At 34.1% G+C, this 13,289-nt stretch overlaps 1 protein-coding gene across 1 annotated transcript in view; it reads right to left on the reverse strand.

The window, feature by feature from the left end:
• Positions 1–1,783: 1,783 nt before the first annotated feature.
• Positions 1,784–13,289, reverse strand: part of SEMA3D (semaphorin 3D) — a 193,568-nt gene continuing 182,062 nt past the window's right edge. The window contains exons 17-18 of the mRNA XM_058524671.1: positions 11,818–11,957; positions 1,784–4,619 (exon numbers count right to left, since the gene is read on the reverse strand). Of these exons, the coding sequence (XP_058380654.1) occupies positions 4,194–4,619; positions 11,818–11,957 (566 nt within the window). The 3' untranslated portion in view covers positions 1,784–4,193. The remainder of the gene's footprint in view (positions 4,620–11,817; positions 11,958–13,289) is intronic.

The following is a 13,289-nucleotide window of genomic DNA, read 5'->3' on the forward strand; positions in this document are numbered from 1 at the left end:
TTCATCTCAGTCCACCAAAGACTAAATTTAAATCACAATAAAGCTTAATTACATAGTTGTATTAATTGGGGAGAGACATATTTTTTTCTTTCATAAGGGAAATTATTGCATACTTACAGTGCAAAACATATCTACTGAAAATCGTCAGGAAATGTTTTCTTTGGTATTTGATTTAGTGCAATTCTATGTATGAAATTCGGTTACCATGTTTCGGGTTTGAAAACAAAACTTGCACACAAATCAACATTCTGTTTATAACCACAGAACACTAATGTTTGTGTTTTATTATAATACAACCAAAATATACATTTAACAATTTTCAATTATTTTAGATTACAAGACTACATTTCTTTTAAAATAGCAAAACTGTAAATGCAAAATTGATTGCTAACCACTTACAATACCAGAATTAAATTACATTTAACTGACAGATTTTTGCCCTTTCCCACAAAATCATCTATCTCAAACTTACCATAAATACTTTATACTACAAAATATTTAAATGAGAGGTATAAGTCATGTGCATGTTCCTGTTTTTGCACTGTCAATGTGTAGAATCTTGGAATTTTAGATCTTATTTTTTAACCTCACATGTAAGCTAAATTACCTAAATATTGGGGTCCTATACTGTGAGAAAAATATATTTTTCTATAAAAACATTTCAAATATCTCTTTTTTTCTAAACTATCCATTCCCATTAAGGCTAATCAATTCCAACATGTCTAAGACAAATGTAACATTCGAAAGGGACGGTATTTCAGTGTTGATTTCCATTCGTACTTATGATATATATGAAATATATCTTATATTTAAGTTTAAAATGTCACTGTTTAATTAACGCTCTTGTTCAATTTAATATTTTGTGGACATCTGGATGATATCAAACTGTCTTTGAAAATTTAATTTTGGTAATGTTGAAAAACAGGCACTGGCCACTGTAAACTTATTTTTTAGTTGTCTATACAATTCAGCACGAATAAAACTTAATAGACTATGAAGAACCAAAATATAGACCAAAGGCAAAATTCAAGAGTAAGACCATTTTGTAGGCAGCATGTTGTAAATGAGCATTATTTAGCCAACAGAGATTTGGTGTGAATTATAATTCTTCTACTATTATCGTGGTTTTTGCAAATTTCTAAATTTCTCTATGACTATTTTTCCATCTCTTAAGTAATTTGGTGGGTTTTCAAAAATGTTTTTCCAATAATGTGAATGTAGTGTTGTTTTGAGTGCTTTGGGGAAGAAAAAGGTTCTACATGAATGAATTAACTTAGACTATCCATTTCTAAACAAACTCTTAAAATTCCCAATAAATTGAATGTAAATGAATGCAGACAGGCAGGATTCCATTTAGCAGCATAAATAGCTGGAATGAAATGCAGGCGAGAATATGTAAGTCAAAGACATATGTATTCAAAACAGGGGAAAAAAATATGAAACCAAGAATAAACATAGACATTTTAAGACCTCTCCATAGAGAGCTGATTTCGTAGCTAAAATATTTGAAACTATAAACTATAATTTTATTTTTCATTATTTCAAAGAAAATTTAGTAAAAGCTTCAGTGGTGAGGAAGTATACATTGTGTTTCGTCTCTAGATTTAATATATTCACACTGTTCCTCTAAGCGTGCTAGGCAATTAAAAGGTTAAAAAATTATTCATAGCTTAGATGTCCTCTATCTTTATAAATACATATAAATCCATATGTTGTTTATTTATCATATGACATTTTATTTTACTAACAATATTTCAAATATATTTTAAGTAGTTATCATAAATTAATAGTTTTAAATCCAAAGCAGCCAGAATATTAGTTGTAAAGTAAAATAGGTTCCCCAAATTTTGTCTGAATAACTAAGATCAGAAAGAAGTAATTAAAAAATGGCTTGGACATTCATATTTTATGAAAACCAAATTTATTTTCACAAGTCAATCCTAACATTTGAGATTCATGTAATTTTCCCAAAGCCATTCACAATTTGATCATTACTGTCTGATATACAAATATTTGGAAATCTTTAAAAAATAAAACCTGCTCCCACATATTTGCTTTGAGCTTACTATGAGTTCCTGGAACATTTTAGCCCAGCAAATCAATAGTTACACACACTCTTATGATATTCAATTAGCAGTCTGATCTTGCTACTCTCCTTATGCATTACTTTTTAAAAGAGTGATCTGTTCTGGTTTGCTTTTCTTTAAACTTACATTTCTTAAGTTTTCCTTATAGTGAAACATCTACAAATATTCATGAGTATCATATCAAAAGGGCTATTTAACCTTATATATCAGTGTGACTACTTTGAGATAGGTAAGCTATAAAAATAAAATAGTGTGAGAGAGAGAACATGTTTTGAACAAAGCCAGTCACAGACATGATATTGAACTCTGTAATAAGTTGCCCTCTAATCACATGGGTTCTCACAGGCTTTTCTTTCAAGACATGCAGAATGCATGAGAAACGAGCAATGTCTGTTATTTAGTTTTCTGAAAAGCTGCCTTCCGTGTGAGGAAGTGACTAATTTTTCATTTCACACTAAAAAGGGCGTGAAAAGGCAAAACAGAAGGCTAAGGGTTTTGTGTTCTGAAAAGGAAAGGTGAGTCCTACTTAAACAGACAGGAAACATACCAAACATATTCAAAGGGAAAGTCAAATTGGAAACATTTGAAAGTGCTAACGAAATATGAAAAGCATTTCTGTTAATGTTGTGAGTTTGTTTTCTTTACATGCAGTAGGCTTATTTATTATTAAATTACTAAAATAATGCTACTTGAATTACAGCACATAATCTCAGAAATGCAAAAAGATTGTGTGAAGAAAAGATGTCAAAGAGTTAATTTAACCCTTTCCGTTGTCAAAATTTTTGCATTTGTTCTGTTATTCAACAAATATATACCCCCGATCCCCACCACTGCTGTCTATCTAATTCTATCTCCCTATATATGTATATATTGTTTTTTCCTACTTACTCAGATAAAATCCAACAATTCAATATTTAGGAGAGAATAAAGGCAGTAAATGGAAATAATTTACAGAGTATGATGAAGTTTTAGAAAAAAGAGAGGAAGTACATACTAAAATCCCATTGGTTGTAAATAAAATTTGTGTTCATTCTTCCCATGATCCTTTAGAAAATTTACTTTTCCTCAGACTTTTGCTAGCAGTTTATTATAATCTGGATTTTTTTTTTTTTAACAGATGGATTGCAGATTGACCACTATTTATACTCTAGTGAATAAAGCTACATTACACTTCACCCACTTTATTTGTGATTGTTCTTCCTTTTTGTGGGGATATGAGTTTTCCCCAAAGCCAGAATTTATGGCTCTCTTTCCTTCTGTTTCTTAACAAATCCCATCTGGATGCCTTCCCATTAGGATGCAGTATACATCATGATGTTTCTCTTATTTTATTAAAATGTTTTCCCATATCTTATTAAAATATTTATTAAACCTCTGGCCCTGTAAAGTTCAGGGTATATTCTAAAAACACATAACTGAGCACCAACTTCTCTCTGTGAACCTGTTACTCCTGACAAGTCATAAGGAATCCTGGGAGGAGCATTTATACCCTTCAGTAAATCAATGCTGCAGCACACTAAAGGGAACCCTTGTGGGCTGAAGAAATAATGCACCTCTGCAAATTCCCAAACCATGCACCAGAAGTGAATGGCTCACTGGGAAAGTTCCTGGTGATGATGTGAGCTGTATGAATTTGTGTCTTCCCTCCAGTTCCTACCACAAGGTAGCCAGTTCTCGAGTGGAATGACATATCTGTTCATAAGAACATATAGTACAACTGCATGGTAAACTCCATGCTTAATGGCCATGCAAGGGAAATAATGCACCTTATTACAATACCAAATTTGATGCCTGCTTAGGTCAATTATTTACACGACATAATAAATTCAAAAACTCAGAACATAAAACATTTACAAATGTAAAGCCCCTGTTTTGAGGATAATTTTGATACTTTGCAGGTACAAGTTTAGTTCATGGAAAACTGGTTCGGATGAATTATTTGCCCTTACTATGCCATATTCACCATAGATAGTCTTATTTAGATTATTGTTCTTGCTCCTCAGCAAAACTCCATGGAAAACTCTTATGACTTAGTATAAGGGATGTACAAAACAGAAGACAGTATTTTTGCAGGTAAAGACTTCTTTCTTTAAATTAAATAGAAAACTACGTGGCCACAGTTCCAGGAAGCTCATCCAGGTCTCTGTGGTGTCTTCGATTTCGTTTCTTCTTCATTTCCTGCATGTGCTTCCACTTTGGGCCGCCCTTGTTTCGCTGTCTCCGCTTCTCCCTGTGCCACATCTGTTCGCAGTACTGGTCGAGGCTGAAGTTCGGGCTGCTAAGGATTTGGATGTAGTCTTTGTATCTCAACCGTGACTCAGCCAACAGATCCTTGACCTGCCCCTCCTCATGCTGTGCCCTCTGGGTATTTTCCATCTGTTCATTTTCAATGACATTCAGAGTCAGCTTCACTACGGTGTGGATAAAAGTGTGCTCCTGTGCTTTGCAGTAATACATCCCAGAGTCCTTCTTCTGCAAACTTCGGATCAGTAGCCCATATTCTGTTTTGATGATCCTTTCATCGGGTTTCAACTGCAGAATTGGAAAAATGTAGGTAATAAATGAAAAACAGACAGGGCTCTGAGCAAATGAAAACAGGTTACATAGTTTTATTTAGATGAACCTAAAAGATATATTCCTCATCTCTCTCTCATCAAGCATAATATTGTCAGCTATAGTCAAAGAGAGTGAAAAAATTCAACTAAACTAATAGCCCCCAAATATACATCTTTGCATCTTACTACGTCTAACTGAACCTTTGGAATACAGTTAGTTTTCCTCCCAGTCTACAGATAGGAATGAAAAGCTGTGAAAATTAATGAAGTAAAACTGGAAACTATCAACTGACCATATTTACTTATTTAAGAACACCAACTGGTATCTGAATTTCAGAGCTAGATTGTGACATTGACAGTCATTCTGTAGAAAAAGAGCTCTAGTGCATGTTACTACCTATAATGCAGAATAGAACAAGGATTCCAAAAGGAATTAACTCTGTTTTCTAGACATCACCAAATAAATGATCTGAATAGCATATGGAAGATGTAAGTGGTGACCTGTTAAAAGTCAAGTGGAAAGGCATGGATAGAGCCTTTTGGATGTTAGAGCTGTAACTGAGTAGGACCACAGTCAGAAGGTTAGCAACATTTAAAGCTGAATTTCCCTCTTTATTATGGATTGAATTTTGATACTGTGTGTATATATGATACTTTAGACTATGTCATTTGTGGAAATATTTGCCATACCTCAGTGTACTATAACATGGTAATGTGATTTCAAGTGTGAGAAAGCTCAATGAACAAAAAGAACCTCCCCTGAAATGTGATGCTCTTTACCCTTTGAAGCAGCAGTACTGAAAGACAATTCAGACATCTAAGCTTGCCCAGCCCACAATCTGGTGTGAAGAGCAAACCTATCCTCAATAAAACTAGAGGCATGTTTACAGACACAAGAGCCCTGTTTAATGTGGAGTATTGTTGAGTGGCTCAGCATTAACCAGAATAACAACAACAACAACAAAGAAGTCTGGAAGATTTCCCAGTTTACACATCTGCCCCTGTATTGTAGACTTTAGTTGATGGAAATCGAGGAGGCACAAAGATGGCTAAATTAAATTTATTCACAGTGGGTGGACTATACTCTGCAGCTTTATGTGAAAAATATGTAGGAAAAATCCCTCCAATTCTGGAAATATGAGAAAAGGAAAAGAAACATCTCTGGCTACCAGCCCAGTTAACTAACAAGTATATCGCCAACCACCCTCTGTGCCAGAGAAGTGCAGCTGGCGGGGTACCACTCGAGGCCAGAGGCAGGTCACAGCTCAGATTCCTGGTTAATGAGGCTGAATGGTCTCCAGCCCTGCCTTCGCTCTACACTGAATCCACACCATCAGGGTTTTGTTTGTTTGTTTGTTTTCCTTACTGTGCCCATTTGGTGAGTTGGGTATGTAGTATTTTTTCCTAATGGATTTATTCTAAAGGCCCAGACATTTTAAAATGCTATTGTAATACAAACTAATGTTGAAATTACCTACATTCTTAGAAACTATAGTAGTCTCATGCCTAAAATAAATGTGAATTTGAACTGGTAGGGTTCTAAAGGGCCAATCTTAAGCAGAAATACCAATCTCAAATTTAACACACTATATATATTTTTTCCTTTAAATAATTTTCTTGTAGAAATTATTTTTTAAAATTTAAATGCATCTTAGATCAGCACATTCTGACTCCATAGTCTAGGCTCTGGTCCCTGTCTGCTCTGCTTCCTATGATTACTCATTTAACTTTCCCAATTGGTTTCCCATTTATCAAGTTGGTGACAGAGCATATGGTGTATTTGGGGGTTAAAAGTAAAGCTGTTTGAAGGTTAAAATGTGAAGTATTATTAGCAACGTTATAGACTACTGCCATGTTGCTGGAAAGGTGATGTTCTGAAGGCTTTATTTCTGTAATTCTCTTAATAGAAAATGGCCTGTAGTTATTAGCATGACAATCAAAGTGGGTGACTTCAGTTCCGGTTCATCTCTAGATTTCCTTTTCATAACTGGTATTCTTGCTAATGTTTAAACTGAATTTGCTGTGGCTTTTAGAGATTGTCACGGCTCTGACTCACTACTTTTTATTGTTCTCTTTAATCTACTGCCAGGAAGAAATTATGACTTTGACTTCACACATATTACACAACACTCAGCATTATTTTTGCTGTTCTCTTTTTGTATCCTGTTGATGATGTTTTACTCTGAAGTCTGGTTCCCTTCCCTCCTTTCCAGTCTACTTCTGTCCCTACAGGACTCAGTTTCATAAACACGTGGCATTTCATTATTCCATCGTGATCTTTCCCCTTTCCTTTCTTCCATGGGATGCTTCATTTTTCTTCGGTTTTTGACCTACAGATTTAAAACTTGCTTCAATAAACTTCTTTATGGATTTATCTAATGTCTATTAGATCATTTAAGTGATTGTTTTCTTTCCAAAATTTCAAAATATGCCTTTAATGAAATGGTACGTCTAATGAAATACATTTTGAAATGATATATTTTCATAGAATTTTTGCAATCTAGAGATAGAAATACATGACCCAGAAATTAGGTGCTTGATTAACATTTTCCTACTTTACATTCTCACTCTCTGCAATGCTTTCATTCCATGCTGGAATAGGATGCATTATGCAGACTGCGTCTCGACAGCGAAATGTCAGCACAGCCAATTTAGCAAATTCAGCTCCTCTACAAAGAGACAATGTAATCTCCAGCCACTGACTTAAACTCATGGAATTTGCTCCACTCTAGAAGTGATAAGTAAAAACTGCTCAGCCTTACAAATCAAAACCATGCTTGAACTGGGGTCCACTATCCATTTGCCTAATGTGAGCAAGGAGAATATACTCGGCATTATTAAATGCAGATCTTCAGTGAAGGGCAATTCATTTAAAATGAGAAGAGTAACAGGGAAAGGGACAAAGGACACAGGCTCTAAGCAGCAGGTAGAGGTCAGGGACCTCATTCTCTGATAACAGCAGCCTAATGGCAGTTCCTTTGCGGATAATTCACCTGTCAGTTCTTTCACAGCTAACGCATTGCACGTGTCTTGGAACTGTCTTCAAGAATATCTCCTTTCGGGGCGGCCCGGTGGCACAAGTGGTTAAGTGCATGCGCTCCGCTGCGGTGGCCCGGGGTTCGCTGGTTCGGATCCCGGGCGTGCACCGATGCACCGCTTGGCAAGCCATGCTGTGGCGGCGTCCCATATAAAGTGGAGGAAGATGGGCACAGATGTTAGCCCAGGGCCAGTCTTCCTCAGCAAAAAAAAGAGGAGGATTGGCAGATGTTAGCTCAGGGCCGATCTTCCTCACCAAAAAAAAAAAAAAAAGAATATCTCCTTTCTTCAACAAACATAGAAGGAAGATTTATTTAAAAATAAGTGCTGAGGCAACTGGCTCATTATTTAAAAGAACAAAAATCGAATTTATACATAACTAACTCCTAGATTAATTATTATCTTTGAGTAAATAAATATAAAATGTAAACTGTAATTATAAAAAGCAAATATATATTTGCTGTTCCATTGGGGAAGGAATTTCTAAGCATTATAAGGGAGAAATCATACAGATATAAATCAATAGACTAGTCTATATAAAATATAAAACTTTTTTACCTTAGGAACACATCAAAAGTTTAGAGATATAAAACACAATAAAAAGTTACTTATAATATGTATAACATTAAAATGTTAATATCTATAACATATAAAGGGTTTGTTAAAATAATTTTTAAATGAATATATCAATGTAAACTAATCAAATGACAGGTAAGGCAATTCACCAAATACAGCTAACACCAACAGCCAAGGAACATGAGAAAGTAAGTTCACATCCAGTAATGTTTAAAGAAATAGACATTAACACAGTATGATATTTTTTCATATCAAACTGGTAATGATTTTCATAAATTATAATACACAATTTTGCCTCAAGAGTTCAGAAAAGTCACTAATATGGTGATTTTGATGGGAAATTAGCAACATACAGTTGTTTATCCAAAGCCATAAAGATAACTAAAGCCTTTAATTCACTTATTTTACATCTAAGAATTTGTCCTAAGAAAATAGTTAGACAAATAAAGAAAGATTTAGATATAGTGAAGTTGATTAGTTTTTTTTAAGAGGATGCACGAACTATTTAAATAAAGCATAGAACATCCATGGATGACTATGGCATCAGGGTGATGGAGATGGACGACAGCAAAAACATGGTATGAAAATTGAGTGATGAGAGAAAATGCTCACAGTGTAACGGTTAGTAGGAAAAAAAACTGGGATAGACATCAAAATAGTATTTTTGCTTATCTATACTTAGTGGCCTCATAGTTCTTTACGTGTTACTATATTTTCAAAACTATTTATATTGTATTATAATAAAAAGAACAAAAATAAAACTAAGATCTACAAATAGAAAAATGCAAATATTTAAAGATGATTTCAAAATATTTTAAAAATCTACAGAAAAAAATACTACTATGAATGGCATAAGGTATTGCCTCTTTTATTCATTCATATCCCAAAAGTTCCACAGAAGCTTGGGGACTGCTGAATAACTCACTAAGTTACAGTATAAATATCATCAATTTCAAGAACAGCTTTATAAGAAAGTCAGCAGATAAGTGACTCATGACCTACCCAACAGCACCCAACTGTGAACAGCTCAGCAAGGAAATGTTCTCCTCCTGGCAGAGAATAACCTGGTGACAGCCTCTATGCCACAGGAGATCCTGGGCCCTCTCTCAGGCTTTTTTTGAGTGGAGGAAAGATTCCAAACTGTGACCTTGGTAAGGAGCAGAAGGTATCCTGCTGGGAAAAATGCTTCAAATCTAGTCTGGATTTTGCCCCTTTCCTCAGTTCAGGAAGCACTATTGCGTATCCTGGACAATGTATAACTACCTATTTACAAAGATAGATGAAAATACCAGTTGAAATATTACAGCTAAGACACTTTTAAATAAAATTCAATAAATACACTATTTCTGCTCCATTGAAATTCATGGAGCGTGGTAACACCATGACTGCATGATATACTGTTAAAAGGTACATTAAAGTAATGCATAGCATTTTCAGGAATATGAAAGATGTGAATGCAAACATGCACAGGCAAATGTATGTACTTATAACGGGAGATTATACCCCAAGCAGAGTACCATATTTTTTTAAAACTCAGATTAAATTTGCCAAAGCAAAAATCATTATTAAAGAATTATATTTAACTAAAAAGAAATTATCAAACTTTATTAACTATAAAATTAAAAATACTGGTTTGGGACCTTTAAAAGTAAAATATGCAATGTAACTAAAAGAAAATCTGCATGTTAAAAAAATTTGGATAACATTCATCCAATATCTCTCGGATAAAAAGTATATGCTTTATGTTTCAAAATTACATAATCACTTCTATGTCAGATAATACTTTAATGTATTGGTAAAAATGGGACCTTTAAAATATACATTTAGCATAAATATGGATATGGTGTAATCTAAGAATTTACAGATGTTAGCAATGATGAAGAATCAAGTTTTAGTGGAGAAATCTGACATAATAAAGAATGGAGTTATTCCCTTGGTACTAAGTATGTAAAGGGTCAACATTTTGATAGAAAAATTTATTCTTGAAGATCTTAGATGAAGAGATTGAAATTAATTTCTTAATGTAATAGTGGAACATAGCTTTAAATCAATTTCTCATGATAAAATCTGATTCTTCTACTCCAAGTTTTCTCAACTTCTGCACTACTGACATTTGGGGCCAGGTAATTCTTGATTGTGAGGGATTGTGCATTGCAGGATGTTTAGCATCATCCCTGGCCTACACCCACCAGATGCCAGCAGCACTCTCCACCCACTCATCCAGCTGTGACAAACAAAAACTTCCCCAGATATTGCCAAATGTAGACACCCTGGGAGCAAAATCACCTGAGGTTGAGAACCACAATTCTACACCAATGTTTGACTGATTACATATACTATCTTAAGTGTTTATAGACTTATCAAGGAGGCTGATATTTTAGAGAACATTTGGTTCACCTACTTATATGACAGAGAAACTGAGTGTTAGAGAAGTTAGAACCTGCTCATGAATCCTCAGCCGTCAAGCTGAACACGTGATCAGTGCTATTTCGTATTTCACACATCCTACCTGATGGAGTATCTGCAATTTTATATGCATATTTTACACTTGTGAGTAATCCTCTGCTTTGAAATTCACATTCTCATATGTGCTTTCTCATTTTACTTCCACAGTAACTTTCGAATTTATTTTTTTCATGTTAGAAAATTTTGGCCCACAGGGGCTCAGTGATATTACCAGAGGACACAGGACTATGATTCAACTCAGGATACCTAAATCTGAATCCCATGTTCATTCCTTTACTCATTACAGTGTCTTTAGTTTAATATTGGGAATTTTAGAACTCTAGACTATTATTGGTTTCTCTTAGGCCCTGAAATAGAAAAATAAAAATTCTGCTAATTAATCTTTGTTTCATGACATTCAAATAATATTGATATAGGATGTCTCAGACTACCCAAACTCATCCGATTATGTTGACTAACATATGTAATCTATCTACCTCACAAAATCTCTGTCATATATTTCAATCACATGTATATGTTAGCAAGACTGAAAGAGAAAAAGTCAAAAGATGAAAAGAATGTCCATATTACTTTTCCCTCTGTTGATCTAATTTTAATACATGAGTAAAAAAGTACATATGTCCAGATACTTATGCAACTTCTTCATGTGATACGATAAAGATAGATATTCTATTTTTATATATACTCGACATGTTTCATTTTATGATCTAAAGTGAATAAATATGAGTTAAAATTTAGTCACTGTGCTACTGTGGGGGGGAAAATATCATGTTCTTGTTCTTGATCAGGGAATTGTTCTAAAATATAGGCAATCTACGAGAAATAAAAATTTGAAAAAAAATCATGTAAACTTCTTAAAAATTCAATCTGCTTTTAAATATATTTTATTAACACATTTGTATTGAATTGACCTATTCTTATTCAAAGGCACTGTTACCTTTGATGTTAGTGAGTATAAACTGTTATTTTCTTTTCTATCAAATAGTGATGAGCATACCATATGGCACTAAAAGTTGAACATTTCTCACAACCAAAATTTGATTTAAGTTTTATACTATTTCCTTCAAGGTGAGCATTCTTTGATGATTATAACTTACCTCCTCTCGATGTTCATCTCCTGACCGCTGGATATACCACTTAATAGAAGCTTGTTGGGATTTAGGTATACATTCTAGAAAGGTTGAATTAAATTCAATGCCAAAAATCACCTTTTCATCAGCAGTTTCATGACTAATGCCTGGAAAGCAAACATGGAATAGGAGATTAACCTTGACCTGATTTTAAAAGCAATAGGAAAATAGACTGATTTAGAACAGATGCCATGGGGGAAAGATTCATACACATTATTAAAGAGAAAGGAAATTCATGTTATAATATTATTACCTGAGTCAAATATTACCTAATAAATTGATTTTTAAAACTCTATCCCTGCAATTTTTACTCTTTCATCAATATATTAACTATTTGCAATTGATTTTTTTAAATAAAAATTCATAAGATCTATCTCTAAGCATTAAGTCTCTTTCTGTGAGCTGAATTGAAGAAAACTTTAGCATCTTTTAATGTTTTAACACTTTTTAATTTGTATAAAATATAACCAATTTTGCAGATAGCTCTGGAAGAGCAATTTACTTCATCTTTAAAGAGAAATTCTATCATGAATTAGTCCACAGAGCTGACCATATAACATCATGAAATTGTGATGCCAGAAAAGCAAGTACAGTGGTATGTGCTTGATGAAATTCTATAATGATGATAATAAGCTAGATGCTCTAATACTCAGAATCTGAACCTTATCTGTATTATCTACCAAAACATATTCTCTTTTATTCAAAGAGGGATACTTTAGCCCAATATGCATTTGCTATAAGATAGTTAATGAGATGCTAAAGGAGCAGCGTCTCAGACACCTTATTCTCATAAATCAACTGCACCATCTGAAATGCATTCCATCCAGAGTAGCCAAAGGCTGTGTTCCACGTGTGATCTAAGATCTGTAGCTCAAATTTGATCAAATAAAAAATGACGGCTGCTCAGCCTGGCCCAAACATGCACTTTTTCATCATATATTCAGATGTCTCAATTCTGCAGATGGGCCTACTTAGCATTTTAGGCATAAACCAAAGAGTAAGGCTTAAGGGACCTAAGTGAATCCAAATCTAAGCACACAAAATTACCAGCAAATGGCATGAATGCACATACATCCAATAGTTAGGCTTTCTTTTCACAAAACTTCTTTTGAACTTCTTTGTGTTTTACCAGCAATGATTAAGTCAAGCATGCTGGCACCATTATGAATTAACCTCATCTAACCTTCAAAATGTGTGGATTCCATTTGAAATCTGTAATCTATCCACTATCTCTGCCAATTCAACAGGTTATATCCACGATTTTCACAGTTAATAAGTTCCTAATGCACAGAAAGATCACCAGTGCGATCATGGAAGAGAAAGACACGCATCTCATAGTAACAGATACTGTTTTTCTGAGCAAAGGGAGTTCATGAACAAAGTAGGGAGGATGCAAGTTGATTGATAGGTGATGGGACAAGGGCTCAGGAGAATCTCAA

The sequence above is a fragment of the Diceros bicornis genome, chromosome 3 (genome assembly GCF_020826845.1).
Source record: "Diceros bicornis minor isolate mBicDic1 chromosome 3, mDicBic1.mat.cur, whole genome shotgun sequence".
NCBI classification, from domain to species: Eukaryota; Metazoa; Chordata; class Mammalia; order Perissodactyla; family Rhinocerotidae; genus Diceros; species Diceros bicornis.